Raw genomic sequence first — 18,757 nt, 5'->3', positions numbered from 1 at the left:
TGTTAAAATGGATTATGTCCTCACACAAATCTAATGCCAACCCCCAGGTTCCTAGGAACACAATTTATTTTTCTTTCTTAAGAACATTCTTTGTTAATAATCTATTTTCTCCCCCATGTTGTCGTTTCCCCCCCTCTACTAGATGGCTCCAGCAAACAAGCATGCTTTTAGAGCATCCATTGAAAAAAAATTCCCTTGACCCCATGCCTCCTTCCAGCTCTCACTCCATTTCCTCTCTCTCTTCCCAGAAAAACCCCTTGAAAGATGTTTCATTACTATAACAACCTTACCTCTCCTTCTCTACTAAACTTACTTTAATAATGCTTTTGTTTTCTCGTGCCACTAACATGATTTTTACCAAGATCGAATGTTAACAATAATAGTAATAGCTAACACTTACACAGGTGCCTGCTACAGGTAGGCAGTGTTCTGAACACTTTATACATGACTCATTTAATCCTCAGTTAACCCTATGAACATTGTGCCATTAATATCCCTCTTTTAGACATTTAAAAAAAACTCAGCTGCCCTTGCCTAATAGATAACATACCAAGATCAAATAGTTGTTATGAGCAACTTAGATTTGAATCCAGCTACTTGAACTTTGGAGTACATACTTTTGGCCACTACACTGTATTACTTTTTAAATGGACAATTATTTCTTTTCTTTTAATTGAACCTTTCAACAGCATTTGACATGGCTGATCAATCCCTCCTTTTTGAAACCTTTTATTCTTTTATCTTCTACTTCTTCATTCGTTCACATACACATTTCTTTTTTTTCTTTTTACCTCTTGTGCAGCTCCTTATCAGTCTTCTTGCTGTCTCCCCCATTCCAGATCTAGAATTTGGACTGTTTTCTTCTTCTTCTTCTTCTTCTTCTTCTTCTTCTTCTTCTTCTTTCTTCTTTCTTCTTTCTTCTTCTCTTCTTCTTTCTTCTTTCTTCTTTCTTCTTTCTTCTTTCTTCTTTCTTCTCTCCTCCTCCTCCTCCTCCTCCTCCTCCTCCTCCTCCCTCCTCCCTCCTCCCTCCTCCCTCCTCCCTCCTCCCTCCTCCCTCCTCCCTCCTCCCTCCTCCCTCCTCCCTCCTCCCTCCTCCCTCCTCCCTCCTCCCTCCTCCCTCCTCCCTCCTCCCTCCTCCCTCCTCCCTCCTCCCTCCTCCCTCCTCCCTCCTCCCTCCTCCCTCCTCCCTCCTCCCTCCTCCCTCCTCCCTCCTCCCTCCTCCCTCCTCCCTCCTCCCTCCTCCCTCCTCCCTCCTCCCTCTCCCTCTCCCTCTCCCTCTCCCTCTTCTTCTATTGGTAGAAACCTTTTCCATGGTAATCTTGTTCAGTTTGTGGATTTGCATATCATCTGTAGGCTTAGATCACTTAAGACTATCTCTGTAGCCAAAATCTCTCCCCTAAGCTTTATTTTATAAATGTTGTTGCCTGATTTACATCTCTGTATGAGGGTCTTTTAAGCTTAACATGGCCCCAACAGAAGTACAGATCTAGTAACCTCATCCATCTTCTGCCAATTTCCTCTTTCCTAGGCCTTCTCTATCCATGAGAACCATCAACTTCTAATTGCTCAGTCCAAGTTTAGGGGTAATTCTTGATTCTTCTTTTCCTCATGACCCACATTCTACCCACTGGTAAATCAAATCAACTCTGCACTGAAATATATCCAAGCTTCTACTTCTCCTCATCTCTGCTGTTGTTAATCTAAGTCTCATCCTTGATCACAGAGACTCCTACACCTCTTCATAACTGGTCTGCACTCTTGCTTTCTTCAGCCCAATCTATAAAGAGCAGCATGAGTAAACTTCTAATAGATAAATGAGGTAACACTATTTCCACTCAAATATTTCCCATGCAGGAAGAATAAAATCCAGTCTCCTTACCATAGCATACCAGTCTCTACATGATCTGCTTATGTTTCTGATGCATTTCCCTCAAACTTTCCATTGTTTAGCGACCCTCCAGCCACCCTGGTCATCTTTGCTGCCCTGGGAACATACCCTCACACTTTCCCCTATTTCATGGCCTCGTCATTTGCTGCTCTTATATTTGTTCTTCCTTTCTTAGGTCTTCATAGTAGAGGCTTCCTTCTCATTATTCAGCTCATCATTCAGATTATCTCCTCAAAGAGACACCTTTCCTGCAACAGTTCAAAAAATAGGCATTCCCTTCCTATAAAATTACTCTCAATCACTTTACTGTACTGTATTTTCTTCAAGGAGCTAAAATCTAACATTGTCTTAATTATTAACGTGGGTGCTTATTATTTGTTTTCTCCTCAGAAATATAAGCTCTTTGAGGGCAGGAACAGATGTGTCCCTTATTCATTGCTGTGTTTCCAGTACTCAAGACCATGGTTGATGTGTGGCATTCACTCACTTAAAATGTAACCTAATAAAGAAAAGTAGAGAAAGCAGAATATTAACTTGTATGATAAGAAACTACCTTATCTTCTCACCACCTAATCCACTCACACCTACCTGACTCTGAATCTACATATCTCACCTTCCTCTTGTTAAAATGGATTGTGTCCTCACACAAATCTAATGCCAACCCCCCAGCATTCGGCAAATTAAAATGAACAGACTCATTCCTTTTTTTTTTTTTCATTATACTTTAAGTTCTGGGGTACATGTGCAGATGTCTGCAGGATTGTTACATAGGTATACACATCCCATGGTGGTTTGCTGCGTTCATCCCCATGTCATCTACATTAGGCATTTCTCCTAATGTTATCCCTCCCCAATCCCCCCACCCCCTACTGTCCCTCCCTTAGCTCCTGCATTCTCCAACAGGCCCCGGTGTGTGATGTTCCCCTCCCTGCATCCATGTGATGAATGGACTCATTCTTAGCTAAGAAGATATTCCCCAAAAAACAAGAGGATAGGGACAGAAATCTGACTCTTATTTTTTAGCTTTCATAGACATAGATTTGTGTTTGAATCAAACACAGAAAATATCCCAATTTGTATCTACAGTAGCAGAAATGGTATCTGTCTCTTGAAGGTTCTATTGAGGATTATATGTAAAAGCTGTATGTTACACTTGAGTTTTTTGGTTTCACATAGAAGAATAAGAGGTAGACAATATGTGTGATTTGCTTTCTCTTAGAAAAATCTGAGCAAGCTGCTTAGCCTGAGTTATTGCACATTTGGTTTCACTCATCTCAAATGGGAAGATTAATATAAATGCATGATGTGCTGATCTCATTTGCAATGGGTCTCCGTATGTTTATGCCATTAAACAACTTAAGATCTCCTGCTTTTCCATTTTAATTTCTGTTTTTATAACAATGACAATTTTCAAATTACTGAAAGCATAATCTTTTAACAAATGTTTGATTTAAGCTGTTTTTAATTTTAGCAGGCAAAAGTTGTATTTTATCATTTCCCAGTAGGATTAATATTTTGAAGAAGAAATACTGAAAAAAAATAATGAAGATAAATAGAATCTTATCATAATATAGTGAGTGAGGTCCAAAATTTTAATTAACCCAATACACTCAGTAGCCTTATTCAAGGTTGACAAAATGAGTAAGGAAGCCTGACAGCCTATTGGACTGGGTTTACGGGCAATTGGCTGCCAGATATGAATTCATCCAAGTTCATGGTTCCATTTGGTGGCAGTTGCCCTCTCAGGCAAAATTGAAAGGAATGACTTTGGGTTCTGGGACTGGCTAGATCTTCCAGAAAAATGGTGGCAATTTCAAGAATCACTGATTTGTTCATTTTCTGGGAAATTGAGCAGAAGAATACTGAGGATGTGGGTGCCCACCCTCTGCCTCCCCTTCCTGCTTGGTCCTCATGCTCTCCCTTAGAAGAACATAAGCTTTACCAGCAATCACCTGCTTTGAGAACAGGGCTGGTCTCAGTCCCATTGCAGGGTACCTGGGCCAGAGGTTTATTGTATTTTGATTAACACATTGAACAGAAAGGCATTGAAAAGTCATATGCAAATAAATATGTTTTTGATGGCAGCCCATATTGCCCGTATATCAGCTCATTCTAATCTAGTCAGTAATTGTTCCTGCTTTACCAAGCATTTACTGACATATATGTTCCTACCACATTTAGAAAAGAAATCAAATCTGCATTATGGAGTTAGCATCATTATATTTCTCGTTTCATGCATGGCGGACCCCTTATAGAGCTATGTTTAATGTACTGCTAATTAAAAAGAAGGGTAGGGGGAAGTGTCCAAAGCTTTCTCAATGTTCTCTTATCTTTTGTTTTTGTTTGTGCAGCTCACCATGTTAAAACGGGAACTTGTGAGGTGGTGGCACTCCACAGATGCTGTAATAAGAACAAGATAGAAGAACGGTCACAAACAGTCAAGTGCTCCTGCTTCCCGGGGCAGGTGGCAGGCACCACACGAGCTGCTCCATCATGTGTGGATGGTGGGACTTCTTCCATTTCTTAGTGTGATGGCACAGCCAAGGATGGCTTAGAACTGGAACCCCACTATAATGCTCTCAATGGGGGTCATTCCTGAGTGAATGTATTATAAATAGTATAATAAGTTGAAACTGGAATATTTGGGTGGCATTTTGAAATCTAAAATCCTTTGGAAGGAGGTCTAAAATATTATGCAGTTCTGTTACAAACGGCAGTATAATGAGGTTCCATTAAATTAATGTGCTTCTTATTTTGTTACCATGAAATGTTGATTTCCTGGTGGATGGTGGGAGGTGGAGTACGTGTAAATTAATTGGAAAAGGAAAGATGAAAATGGATGATTTAATATTATGGGTTCTTAAACTCATGGATGTTCTTAAGAATTAAAAAAATTGGCACCATATATATGACTGAATATTTAGTTGTGGATAGAATTCACATAAAATATCAACTTTTATGATGATACAATAACATTAATTCTTTGTTTTGAGGGTTCACCAATTATAGTAGGACACAAATCTTTATATGCACTTATTTAATATTACTATATATAGTAATTTGTTAAGTGCTTATGTTACTATGATATATTGTTTGTAATGAGGTTATAGCACACAATTAAAAAATTATGATAACTCTGATAAACACCCACCTGATAATCAGCTTACTCATGGGAGTATTATATTGATTATAAAATGTTGACTCAAAACTGGTCACAGGTGCCTTTTCTTATATGTTTATATAACTTGGTGCATACATACATTTGCATAGTTCATTTTTAATATGTTAGCTTTCATGAAGCCTATTTTCACATGAAAAATCCTGCAATATTGTGCGCATAGTTAACCATACTGTATTCTACACTTAAAGTTTTATTAAGAGGATAGATCTCATGTTAAGAATTCTGATTATAATAAAAATTTTTTTTAAAAGAAAATTATTTTAGACAATCTTGAAAGGTTTGATCCTTTTGAACAAAAAGAGAGGCATACCTTAAATAGCAGTATTCCCACTGGTGGGAACAATCAGTGGATTTTGTTCCTCTTTAAATGTGCACAAGAGAACTAATAGTCCCAAGCAGAAAACATTGAGTCAATCTTTTTCTCTCTTGTAGCTTCAATAGTGGAACAGAAATGGTGGTGCCATATGCAACCATGTCTAGAGGGAGAGGAATGTAAAGTTCTTCCAGATCGGAAAGGATGGAGCTGTTCCTCTGGGAATAAAGTCAAAACAACTAGGGTAAGTGGACAAACAGCTTGGGAAAACAGAATGTCTCTAAATTAATAGCAAATGGAGCATGCGCAGTAACCAATTTAAGTGGTGGTTGTAGAACGAAAGAGTATCGTTTTGCAAGATATGTTTTTCCCATTTTTTTCTTAGTTCATTTTTTCATAAAACATTTTTATTTCACTCAGAACAACCTCTTCCATCAACTGTCATATTATCTGATAAGTAAACACTGTTCCTTCATAAAATACTGAACCTCCTTTCCCCGCTGAGGATGCATGTTAAATTCTGAGAGGGTGATCCCAATCCTTTATTTTCCTAGTGTATAGTAATTTAAATCAATTCTGAAAAAATTACGTTATGTATTACTTTTAAAACAATTTTCTAACTGAGGTTCTTTTAGTTTTATGAAAGTAGTTATTTTGATCTCCCTCATTTCTGAATCATTAAATAGTTTTCTAATGGTTAAGGTTTACCATTATTTTAATGGGCTACAGAGGGTCTCAAATTCTCAGGACAAATACAAAAAGAATACTCTTAAGACACTGATATATTTCTGCTTTGCAATTACTGACCTCTGGGTGATGGGAAAGAACTGAAAAATAGCTTTCTTCTTTCATTTCCTAATTAGCCACACGGGTATTCCAGACTCGCAGAATTTGAATTCTTTTCTTTATAGAATTAGCAAATGAAGGTTTTGTTTTGTTTTTTTTTGCTTTTAGGAAAACATACTATTAATTAGAGTTGAATATTTGAGGAATAGAACAGAATAATGGTATAAATTGATGTTTTATAAAAAGTAACATGAAACTAGAGACTGCCTAATTTACAATACTACTTGATAGAGCGGTATCCTTGTTTAGGATACTGTTTAGTATCTGTTTAGGGTCTTTTAAACCTTGTTTAGTATCTGTTTAGGGTCTTTTAAACCTTGTCTGGACATATACAAGAGGCTTATTTTACATATATAATTTAGTCTGCCAAATAATGTATTTAACGCGTTGACTGATCAGACGTACACAGAAGTGACTAAGTTTCAAATGGCATGAATAAAAACATATTTCATGAAATTGTTTTTGACTTTAACCTGTCAGCTCTTGTCAGTCCTTTCCAAAACCCATGGAATGCACAATCAATTAGTTAGGATAATTGTATTAATCAGTGAGTTAGCACATAATTCATATTAATTTGTTAAAAACATTCTGGCAATGTAAATTTTCCTTATAAGCTATTTATACCATGAAAATATTTTCCCTAGCACTAATAATTCTCAGTCCAAAGATTCTGAAACATATTTTTAAAATTGTGAGCTCTTGACAACCAAATTCTTTGTTTTCATTACTTCAGTGAACAAGGGGAAACTATAATTTAATGTATACTTAAAACATATGCCATACACTGAACAAAATGCTTTACATGAATTAGCTCATTTAATCTTCCTAATAGCCCAGTGAAGAAGATAATATTATTATCTCCCTTTACAGATGAGTAAATCAAAACTTCCAAAAGTTAAATAACTTCCCAAGAACATACAGCTAATTAATTAGGAAGCCAGGTTTCAAAACACATAGTTCCATTGCAAAACCTAATCTTTTAACCTGTAGTTTGTACTAATAATTTAACTTATTCTTAAACGATAGTGGTAAAAGTTTCCTATAATTCTTTTCTTATGAGGTTGACCTTTAAAAATATCTCTAACTTTCTGAATCATTGAATTGAAAAGGTCAAGATCATGCAATCTAAATTCTCATAGAAAAAACTTTTTAGAAGTGCTGTTTCACTCCCTTTTGGCCTGTTGACCATATTCTCAATGACCCAAACTTAAAATTGAATGTGTGCTTCACAAATTCTTCCTAATGTAATGAAACAAGGTGGATGAGAGACTGAGAACTCATCAATAGGGAATTATAGTTAAAAGACATTATCCTTTGTATCGAGGATAACATTTTCTATTTTTCTTTCATCTCTTTTGCCCCAAAGAATAGCTGGTAATGGAGGACCTTATTTAAGACATTAGAGAGGGTACTCATGCAATAGTAGGTGTTTAGATTTAGTTAATTTTAAGATCCCCTCCAGTTCTAAGAGTCTGTGATTCCCATTTGGAAAAGAAAAAATCGTTGTATATAAGAGGAGAAAGACTTGAAAGAAGGAGCTTCTTGAGTACAATCAAAGTAAATTCTTACCCTTTTTTTCCTTCACAAGAAAAATGTTGCTTGTAAAAATGGAGCTACTTAGACACTTTCAACCAAAGGAACACCATGGTGTTCTAAATGGAAAGGCTAAAATGTGCAATTAAGTTTGGCTCACAAAACAATTGGGGCAAATTTCCCTGATGCCACAAATGAAGCAAAAAGTGTTCAAGGTCATTAGGCTATGATTGCTTGGCCATTTCCACTGAAATAGTGCAAAAAGTAGAGGAGACAAGAAAAATTCTTAAAATAGCTCTAGGCTTGTGTTACTTTGCCCACAGTGGAAGTGCTGGATAGAGGAAATGTTGAATAGAGCTAGATAGTGGAAGTGTTTTCACCATGCATAAATAGCACTATTTTTGAAAACAAATTTGAGTCATTATTTTAATCATTGGTATTACTGTCCATATGCCTGTTTTTAATAAGATGGTTGTGATCACCATGAGCTGAAAAGCCACTGAACTCCTGATTTGGCAGGTCACAGCCACAAATGGAAAGCCCAGAAGTTGTGTAGGAACAAGTTACAAAATAACTCAAGAGCTGTCTTAGCCAAAAGCTATTTGCTTTTCTTATGCAAGATATGTTGCTCTTATGGGATTATCACTGCAAGCAAAATGGCTTGAGAAATAATTAAAATTTGCAATAATGTACACTCTCCATTATAATGGCCCATAGCCAATCTGGAGTGCTTGGGTAAGCCTGTTAGATAAATAGCAGTCAGCCAGAAACAGCAGTAAGCCTTACACGGCCTCAGCAAAGATGAGTGGCAACTTCCCCGAATTGACTACAAATCAGGGTCTGGGTGATTTCACCATTTAAGACTAATTTGCAACCTATATTGTAGTTACTACAAATGTAAATTGTAGTCTTCTTTTGTTTTTGTATTGGATTCTGGAAGCTTTTTGGTTCTGACCCATTTCCTATTGGTGCTAACAGGGGCAAAAGGTAAAAAACAGGGAGTCATTTTTGGAACTTCAGTGTTTTGTTGCATATATGTTCTTTACACACCCAAGCATTTAATTTGGAATGAGTGGAAGATGCAACAGTTGTTTCCCAACCCCCCTTCTCAGTCTAAAAGTGGAAAACTTATGCCTTCTGTGACATCTATAACCATCTCTTGTGTTACTTTTAAGATCTCCTCAGTTCAACAGAAAGAAAGGAAAAGTTGTACAAACCTTTTTATTTCAAACTCGCTTTCAAAGATAAATAATAAAGAACTTTGCAAAGAGTCATTAATAAAAGAATAGTCTTTCCAGTGTGAAAGAGCACATAATTATATGCTAATTATACAACACAAAAGTAACAGAGGGGCAAGGTGCTGTAGAGCTTGTAAGATAGGAGAAAAGAAAATCTTCAACATGGTTGAAATCATCAGAAAAAACAGACTGTGATTCTGTGTGTGTGTGTGTGTGTGTGTGTGTGTGTGTGTGTGTGTGTGTGTGTATGTTTTGATATTTTTTCTTTGTGGAAGATCTAAAGGAAGTAATATTCTGTTTTTAGAATTTACAGTCCTTGCCCACTGGTATAGACATCAAGGTCCGAAATATAGTAGTCACTGCAGTTTTTAATGCTGATTCTTACCTAAGGAAAAATGAGCTTAATTTCATATTATACATGACTTTACATTGTTGCTAGAAAGATTACCTTTATGAATCATATATCCCAGGTGCATTGACTTTTCATATGCCTAAGAAGACATTTTCTGGCTGATTTTTAACTAATTGAAATTCTTTCACTTTGTGCACTTATTTAAAGTGGCTTAAGCAGATAAGATCTCTGTAATTTTTAACTGTTCTTTCAAATATAAATTGATTTTAAAGGTATGCAATGATTTTATTTTGTTGGGTAATGCAATGAAAATCAAAAGATATTAAGAATTTCCTATACATAACATTCTATGCCAGTAGTACTCATATTACAATCAAAACAAAAGCAAATATAGGAACATTGCTTAACTCTTACTGTATTCTGGGCACTCTGCTGAGTGCATTGCAGGTATTATCTTACTCAATTTACCCAACCATAGTAGACATTAAAGAGAATATAGAGATGTATGACTTGATCCCAGCCCACAAGGAGTATGCCATTGAATGGAGGAATGAGTGGTGTGCAATCGCATTATTCTTTTCTTTTTTTCTTCTTGTTTTGGAACAGAGTCTTACTTTGTTGCTGAGGCTGGAGTGCAGTGGCACGATCTTAGCTTACTGCAACCTCTGCCTCCTGGGTTCAAGCAGTTCTCATGCCTTAGCCTACCAAGTAGCTAGGATTACAGGCATGCATTACCACATCAGCTATCTTTTATTTATTTATTTTTTGTATTTTTAGTAGAGATGGGGCTTTGCTATGTTGGCCAGGCTGGTCTCTAATTCCTGGCCTCAAGTGATCTGTCCACATCGGACTCCCAAAGTGCTGAGATTACAAGCGTGAGCCACCACACCCAGCCGCATTATTCTTTTCTTTACCCATATGCAGTCTATTAACAATGAAGGTTGGAATCCATGATGTAAATATAAGTTAAAAGTAATATTGTAACAATAATAGAATAGCATAAGAATGAGATATTGAGCTAGATTCAATTTCAAGTTTCTCTAACCAAGGTTTATTCTTTGGTTCCATGTGCCAAGAACATTTCTAACTTCCTTTCCAGCTACATTTATATGATAGTAATAACTGGCTAATCTCAGAAGATAGATGGGTATTGGGTTTTTAATCCTTTAACCATAAGGAAGAAAAGAAATAGCATCTTGGGATGGTTTGCTGATTAAAGCCTCATGCTGTACTCTTCCACATGCTACTGGATTTCACACCAAAGATCAGTGACTCTGCTGGGCTGGTGGATCTGAGCAGTGTCCAGGGGTGCTAATTCAGACCCAGGGAAATGATGTACACAGCAAGAGGGAAAAAGTTCATTTCCTTCCCTTAAGGTGGTGAAATTTGTATACATTCTTCAATACTTTCTCTGCCTTGTAAATTTAAGTACGGGTTTAGAGTAGTGTGGTTCTTTCCTGATCAGCTCTTCTTAACAGGCACATCCCCATTCATTTGTCTTCATCTCACTTCCAGTCAGGCCCTAAATTACATTCTGGTCCACAGCACAGACTGTCATGACCTTTAGGGTTTTTCTAATTGTTTTGATGGAACTCACAGTAAGAAATACATTTTACATAGTGATCTACCACACACATAACATGCATATGCACACTCATACATGCCACACTAAAATTAAAGTTGCATTATGGTGTTTTGACCGACCCTCCCTCCTTCCCACCTTCCCACCTTCCCTCCCCCACCGCTTCCTCCTTCCCTCCTTCCCTCCTTCCCTCCTTCCCTCCTTCCTTCCTTCCTTCCTTCCTTCCTTCCTTCCTTCCTTCCTTCCTTCCTTCCTTCCATCTCAACCCCATAAGTTGCTTTTATCACCTGCTTGTGTGTTGCAACCTATAGATTGAAGAACACTGCTTTGGGAAGTGGTATTTGACTGTTTCCTATGTCTGATCCACAAAACTGATAGCTGCTGCTAACTTGTAGAGATACAAACTACTGAATGAAGAGCTTTCAAAACAACATACCTTTCACATTTTAATTTTAAATATTTTTATGTAACATTTTTGGGCTGAAAATTTCATAAGGCTTTGTAAAATACAGATTTTGTGAGAAAGAATATGTATGCTACATATATTCACCTATTCAAAAAGTCTTTATTGCCTTCGATTGTCAGATTCTATTCTAAGTTCTGGTCAGAGCACTGAAAAAAAATAAAACAAACTGGATGAGAATCCCTGCCTTCATCAGGCCTATATTCTAATAGGGCACATTCATTTTTTTATTGCTGCCATAGCAAATTACCACAAATTTAGCAACTTAATACAATATTCAGTAATTATCTGTAGGTCACATGTCTGGGCACAATGTGGCTCAGGTGGATCTGTGCTCTGGGTGTGTTTAAAAATAAAAAAAACTAAAATTAAGGGATGTGTTTTACCTTTTCACAACAGGGCTGTGTTTCTTTCTGGATGCTTTGGGGAGAATTCACTTCCAAGCTCATTCAGGTTATGGTAAGAATTTGGTTCTTTGTAAATGTAGGACTGAGGTGACTGTTTCTTTGTGTATTAGTTTGTTCTCATACTGCTATGAAGAAATACCCAAGACTGGATAATTTATAAAGGAAGGAAGTTTAATTGACTCACAGTTCCACATTGCTGGGGAGGCCTCAGGAAACCTACAGTCATGGGAGAAGGCAAAGAAGAAGCAGGCACCTTCTTCACAAGGTGGCAGGATGGAGTGAGTGCAAGCAAGAGAAATGCCAGATGCTTATAAAACCATCAGATCAGGCTGGGTGAGATGGTGTACTTCTGTGATCCCAGCACTTTGGGAGATCCATGCAGGTGGATCACCTAAGGTCAGGAGTTTGAGACCAGCCTGACTAACATGGTGAAACCCCATCCCTACTAAATTAAAAAAAAAAAATTAGCCCAGCATGGTGGCACATGCCTGTTATCCCAGGTACTTGGGAGGCTGAGGCAGGAGAATTGCTTGAATTTGGGAGGCAGAGGTTGCAGTGAGCCAAGAATGTGCTATTACACTCCAGCCTGGGGACCAAGAGTGAAACTCCATCTGAAAAACAAAACAAAACAAAAAAACAAACAAAAAAAAACCAACAACTACCAAAAAAACCCATCAGATCTCATGAGGCTCACTCACTATCCTAAGAACAGCATGGGGGAGATCACCGTAATGACTCAGTTACCGTGACCTTGACAGGCGGAGATCGTGGGGATTACAATTCCAGGTGAGATTTTGGTTGGGGACACAACCACACCTTATCACCAAGGTAGCCATCATCAGGAGGCTCTCTGGGCTTCTTCAGGATGCCTGCTATTCTGATAATATTTTCTCCTTCACCTCAAACCAGCAATGGCATATTGAGTCCGTCTCATGCTTTGAAGCTCTTTGACTTCCCTTTCCCCTGTCTCTCCCTTTCTTCCTCTTCCACGGCATTTCGCTGGTTTACTCTTTTGCCTTTCTCTCCCTTTATTGGGGCTCAGCTCTCTACCTAGATAGTCTAGGATAATCTCCCTCTTTTAACATCAGCTAATTAGCAACCATAATTACATCTGCACAATCTCTTTATAGCAATGCTTAGATTAGTGTTTGTTTGAATAATCAAGGGATGAAAATCTCGGGAGTATGTCTTTGGGATTTTGCATACCACATGGGAGGATACAAAAAAATAAACAAAATAAGTAAATCTATAGTATGTTGGATGATGATAGATGCATGAGAAGAAAATTAAGCAGGGAAAGGAAGTGGGGAGTGCTGCTGAGCAAGGGAGTTTGCATAGTTGATTGAAATCTTGGTGGTGAGGGGATAAACTTCATGGCTAAATGGAGGACAAGCTAACCAGGCAGAAGGAAGAAGTAAAAAGGACCTCAGATGGGAGGTTTGCTGAGCAAATCATATTCAGAGGGTAGAAATGATGCTTGTGGCTGGAGTGAAGTGAACTAGGGCAAGTAGTGGAATAAAGTTAGAAAGGCAACATGAATAATATCACAATGCATTTAAACTTTTGTCCTAAGCAAACGGAGGGATTTGCCATTATGTGAGATGGAGTGAACTGTGGAAAAAGCATGTTTTATTTTTTATATGAATATTCACTAAATTTAGGCCATTCAACTTAATTAAAAACTAAGTATGGTACAACACTTTAAATTTAATATTTCTTAACAAGAGTAGGTAGACTTTTTTTTACTACAGTGATGAGAAATTCAGAAATTGAATAAGTGAAATTTATATTAAATAATATTTAAACTCTAATATAGAGATATGAAACATAACACTTAGGAAGCATATAATCACTAAAATAATACTAAGTTTTGAAGAGATTTGGACAGAAATGGATTAATGTATTAAGGTAATCTTTTTCCTTAATTAGATATTAAGTTCAAGGTAGATAGGACACTGAGCTGGTTGTCCAGGAAGTAGCATTAGTAAAAGTAACATTTTTAGGCCAGATGCAGTGGCTCATGACTGTAATTCCAGCACTTTGGGAAGCTGAGGTGGGAGGATTGCTTGAGGCCAGGTGTTAAAGACCAACACGGGCAACATAGTAAGACCCAGTCTGTAAAAAACAACAACAACAACAAAATTAGGCAGACGTGGTGGCATTCACTTGTATCCCCAGCTACTTGGAAGGCTGAGGCAGGAGAATTTTCTGATCCCAGGAGGTTGAGGCTATAATAAACCATAATTGTGCCACAAAACTCTAGTCTAGGCAACAGAGTGAGACTCTGTCTCAAAAAAAGTGACATTTTAAACCTGATATTTTAAATTTAAGAGCTGATTACTTAATTAAATGTAAGTTAATAGGGCCAAGAGTGCCTACCTTGGTATTTGTTTAAAGAGTTATTGAAAAATAATGCAAAAATATATCATCAGGCTCTATTTCCAAATTTGGGCCTGTATTTTTGTGATTGAAATGAGAAGTAGGTGATGTTTGAGTACTTTTAAGTTCTTCTAAGATGTAGATGCTTCTGCAATATTTGAGCCCAGTGTTTATTTGTAGAGTTACTCTGAACATTGTGCTTATAATCTCAGAGTTAATTGTGAATGTTCACAGATTGTAATAGGACTAGTTTGAGCACCATAGAATTTCATTTGCAACTGCAAAGTATATCTTTAGGCGACGGCTTCTGTTCTGTGAACTAACTGGCGAGAGCAATATTTCTGTCTCTTACCTAAGGGCTGATAGATAAAATTCTGTCAGGGCTTTATATCTAATGTTTAAGACCTAGATATTTGTTTAAAGGTAAGCATTCCTGGGAGAGACAACACTTTTATCTGGTTTTGGTTACTAAAATGCCTTAATAAAAGAAAAATGGCACCTCATACGACTTGGGGAAAATAGGTATGTTCAAGAAGTCATACTTACTGGTGCTTCTGTGCTTTTTTTTCCCTATTGAGGATGACAAACCTCCTATTAAAAAATATGGATAATCTTTCCTATGTACATTCTCCCATGGCTGTTGCCATCCTATATCCATCAGACATTTTTTTTTGTGGAATTTAAGTCTCTTAATCAATGACTTCAGATCCAATTTTATTTTCTTACTCTGGAGAGTGGGGTGAAGATGCAGCTGAGAAATAAAATACAATTTTCCCACAAGCTCAGGATTTCTAGCTCCCTTCCAGGCTGTTCAAAACTTGCCAATTCACCTGTGAGTAGTGGAGGGTTGTTTGTGAAGTGCACCTAATATAAAGGGTGGCATTGAGCTTTACTCTAGAGTGACCAAACCTCAACTGGATGTGCTCAAGAAAGTCCTGGATACCAACTTTTAATGGGCTAGAAGAAAAGAGGCAAATGTAAATGATTTTGTAGGTATTTACCTCAGGGAATTAAAGCAATAGGTGCAATATACTTTAAATTATTTGACAATATAGAATGTGAAAGAAAAAAAATGTAGTTTTGTTCTGTGTGACTACAAGGAATACAACTAAGCCTATAGTAATAACTTTCTCAGTGTCAACTCTAGATGACATTGAATCAGCTGCACAACAAAAGCCAAAATAGACAAATGGGATCTAATTAAACTCCAGAGCTTCTGTACAGCAAAATAAACAATCATTAGAGTGAACCGGCAACCAACAGAATGAGAAAAAATTTTTGCAACGTACCCATCTGACTAAGAGCTAATATCCAGAATCTACAAAGAACTAAAACAGATTTACAAGAAAAAAGCAAAGAAACCCATTCAAAGTGGGCGAAGGATATGAACAGACACTTTTCAAAAGAAGACATCTATGAGGCCAACAAACATATGAAAAATTGCTCATCATCACTGGTCATTAGACAAATGCAAATCAAAACCACATTGAGATACTATCTCACACCAGTTAGAATGGTGATCATTAAAAAATCTGGAGACAACAGATGCTGGAGAGGATGTGGAGAAATAGGAACACTTTTACACTCTTGGTGGGAATGTAAATTAGTTCAACCATTGTGGAAGATGGTGTGGTGATTCCTCAAGGACCTAGAAATAGAAATTCCATTTGACCCAGCAATCCCATTACTGGGTATGTACCCAAAGGATTATAAATTGTTGTGTTATAAAGACACATGTACACGTATGTTCATTGCGGCACTGTTACCAATATCAAAGACCTGGAACCAACCCAAATGCCCATCAATGATACACTGTATAAAGAAAATACGGCACATCTACACCATGGAATATTATGCAGCTATAAAAAATGATAAGTTAGTGTCCTTCATAGGGACATGGATGAATCTGGAAACCATCATTCTCAGCAAACTGACACAAGAACAGAAAACCAAACCCCTTGTTCAACACCCTCCTATGAGTGAGAACATGTGGTGTTTGGTTTTGTGTTCTTGTGTCAGTTTGCTGAGAATGATGGTTTCCAGGTTCATCCATGTCCCTACAAAGGACGCGAACTCCTCATTTTTAATGGCTGCATAATATTCCATGGTGTATATGTGCCACATTTTTCCTGTCCAGTCTATCATCGATGGGCATTTGGGTTGGTTCCAGGTCTTTGCTATTGTAAACTGTGCTGCAATGAACATTCGTGTGCATGTGTCCTTATAGTAGAACGATTTATAATCCTTTGGATATATGCCCAGTAATGGGATTGCTGGGTCAAATGGAATTTCTATTTCTAGGTCCTTGAGGAATCGCCACACTGTTTTCCACAGTGGTTGAACTAATTTACACTCCCACCAACAGTGTAAAAGTGTTCCTATTTCTCCACATCCTCTCCAGCGTCTATTTTCTCCAGATTTTTTAATGATCGCCATTCTAACTGGCGTGAGATGGTATCTTAATGTAGTTTTGATTTGGAGAAATGCCAGATATGGGTGAGGGGGAGGGAGGCAGCAAATCACACTGCCATGAATGCACCTATGCAACAATTTTGCATGTTTTTCACATGTACCCCAAAACCTAAAATGCAATAATAGAAAAAAAAAAAAAAAAGAAAACCAAACCCCACATGTTATCACTCATAGGCAACTGTTGAACAATTAGAACACATGCACACAGGGAGGGGAGCATCACATACTGCAGCCAGTGGGTGGGGGCTAGGAGAGGGACAGTGGGGGGTGGGGAGGGTGGGGAGGGGTAATGAGGGAAGAAATACCAGATATAGGTGACGGGGGGATGAAGGCAGCAAACCACCTTTCCATGTATGTACCTATGCAACAATCCTGCATGATCTGCACATGTACCCCAGAACCTAAAGTACAATTTAAAAAAAAAGGGGGTAAGTTCTTCATTTTAGGATGATATATATTTGTGACTTTTAAGAGATGAACAGAAATTCACAGAGTTGTCTAGGTCAATCTATTAAAACAAAAAACAGCTTATATGAAAACATGAGAGAATAGAAGATCATGTCTTACTCATGAAATTGAAACCATTTCATGGGGTAACAATGTGTGTGAGGAGAAGTATGTAATGAGGAATCCTTGTGTGGGGAATCATGGCAGGCTGAATTTGTATGATGATGGGTGTTTAAATACCATGTTAAAAGATTTGGATTTTATTCTCTGCAGTGGTAAATCATTAGAAGAGAAGGGTCTGATTTATACTTCAAAATGTCTATCTGTCTGCAGTGGGTCAATAGAATTGAGGGAGGTATGGGGTAATGGGCCTGAAGTAAGAAAGGGAGGTGATGGTAGTGTGGTTGCAGAGGGCAGGGAATTGATAGGGTTTGGTAATTAATTGAATATAAAAAGTGAATGAAAGGAAAAATTCCAGACTCATGTATTTATCACGTATTTCTGGCTTGACTTATTTTTGCAATAGTAATTGCTATTGAGATGATGAGGTAGAGATAGCTGAAGAATAATTTGATATTAGGCCTAGAGGTCAAGAGAGAAATCTGGAAATTATTATTCCCTAGATGGTATTGAAATAATTAATTAAAAAAACTCTCTCAAAAGGAGTACATAGAAAAAGAAGGTTATCAAAGACATTTAGCAACTAATGTGGAAGAAGGTGCCTGTAAGGAACAAAAAGTGTGGACAGAGATATAGAGAGAAAACCAAGAAAGACCAGAGTCTGGGAGAATGAAGTAGAGAGTTCCAGGGATCCAAGGCTTTCAATTGATGCAAGGATATGGCAACTGCAGACAGGTAATAACTGCATCCTAAAATAAGCAGTTATGTGCTTTAAGTCTCTGTCTGAATGTGGGATTTGTATGAAATACTGAGTTCTTGTCCAGTAGATGAACATTATTTGTTTTATTATAATACTAAAACTTGCCTACTAGTTGGATGATGTCACTGGTAAAACATTGTAAACACTGTAGTATATACATCCATTTAAAACAAATGCACTGTTCGAAGTACTTTAAAAATAAGAATAAATATGGGCCAGGTGTGGTGGCTCATGCCTGTAATCCCAGCACTTTGGGAGGCTGAAGCAGATGGATCTCTTGAGGCCAGGAGTTTGAGACCAGCTGGGCCAACATGGTGAAACCCAGTATCTACTAAAAATACAAAAATTAGCCAGGCGTAGTGGCATACCTGCAGTCCCAGCCTTGGGAGGCTGAGGCATGAGAATTGCTTGAACTCAGGGGGTGGAGGTTGCAAGGAGCTGAGATTGCACCACTGCACTCCAGCCTGGGTGACAGAGTGAGAATCTGTCTAAAAGAATAAATATCAATCTCTCTAGCAGAATTAACAAACTCTGTTTAAAGGAAGCTTATCTTTTCATTCATTCATTCACTCTGTGAAGACAAATTGAATGTATGGTATGTGGTTATGTGCCAGATATTGTGCTAGACTTTGGGGATTCAGGTTTTTAAAAAAATTATGACTCTTTGCTGTCCAAGAATTCACAGTCAATTGGATAGAAGTCAGTAAATCATTGTCATGTACAGAAGTGGTAGGACAGAAGTTTGTTTAAGTGCCACAGAAGCACATTGGCAGTTT

General features: G+C 37.6%; 1 protein-coding gene across 5 annotated transcripts in view; it reads left to right on the top strand.

Moving 5' to 3' along the window:
* Positions 1–18,757, top strand: part of TAFA2 (TAFA chemokine like family member 2) — a 507,397-nt gene that overhangs the window by 462,281 nt on the left and 26,359 nt on the right. For all 5 annotated transcript variants that reach the window (XR_010343004.1, XM_012444923.3, XM_012444924.3 and 2 more), the window contains exons 3-4: positions 4,240–4,392; positions 5,502–5,626. Coding sequence is in view for 4 of the 5 variants with exons in the window: in XM_012444923.3 (XP_012300346.1) it covers positions 4,240–4,392; positions 5,502–5,626 (278 nt within the window). In the remaining variant the exon portion in view is untranslated. The remainder of the gene's footprint in view (positions 1–4,239; positions 4,393–5,501; positions 5,627–18,757) is intronic.

This window comes from Aotus nancymaae, unplaced genomic scaffold (assembly GCF_030222135.1).
Source record: "Aotus nancymaae isolate 86718 unplaced genomic scaffold, 86718_ANA_hifiasm-v0.15.2.pri h1tg000016l, whole genome shotgun sequence".
Lineage (NCBI taxonomy): Eukaryota > Metazoa > Chordata > Mammalia > Primates > Aotidae > Aotus > Aotus nancymaae.
Note: the sequence above shows the minus strand (reverse complement) of the source record. Positions and strands in the feature narration are given on the sequence as shown.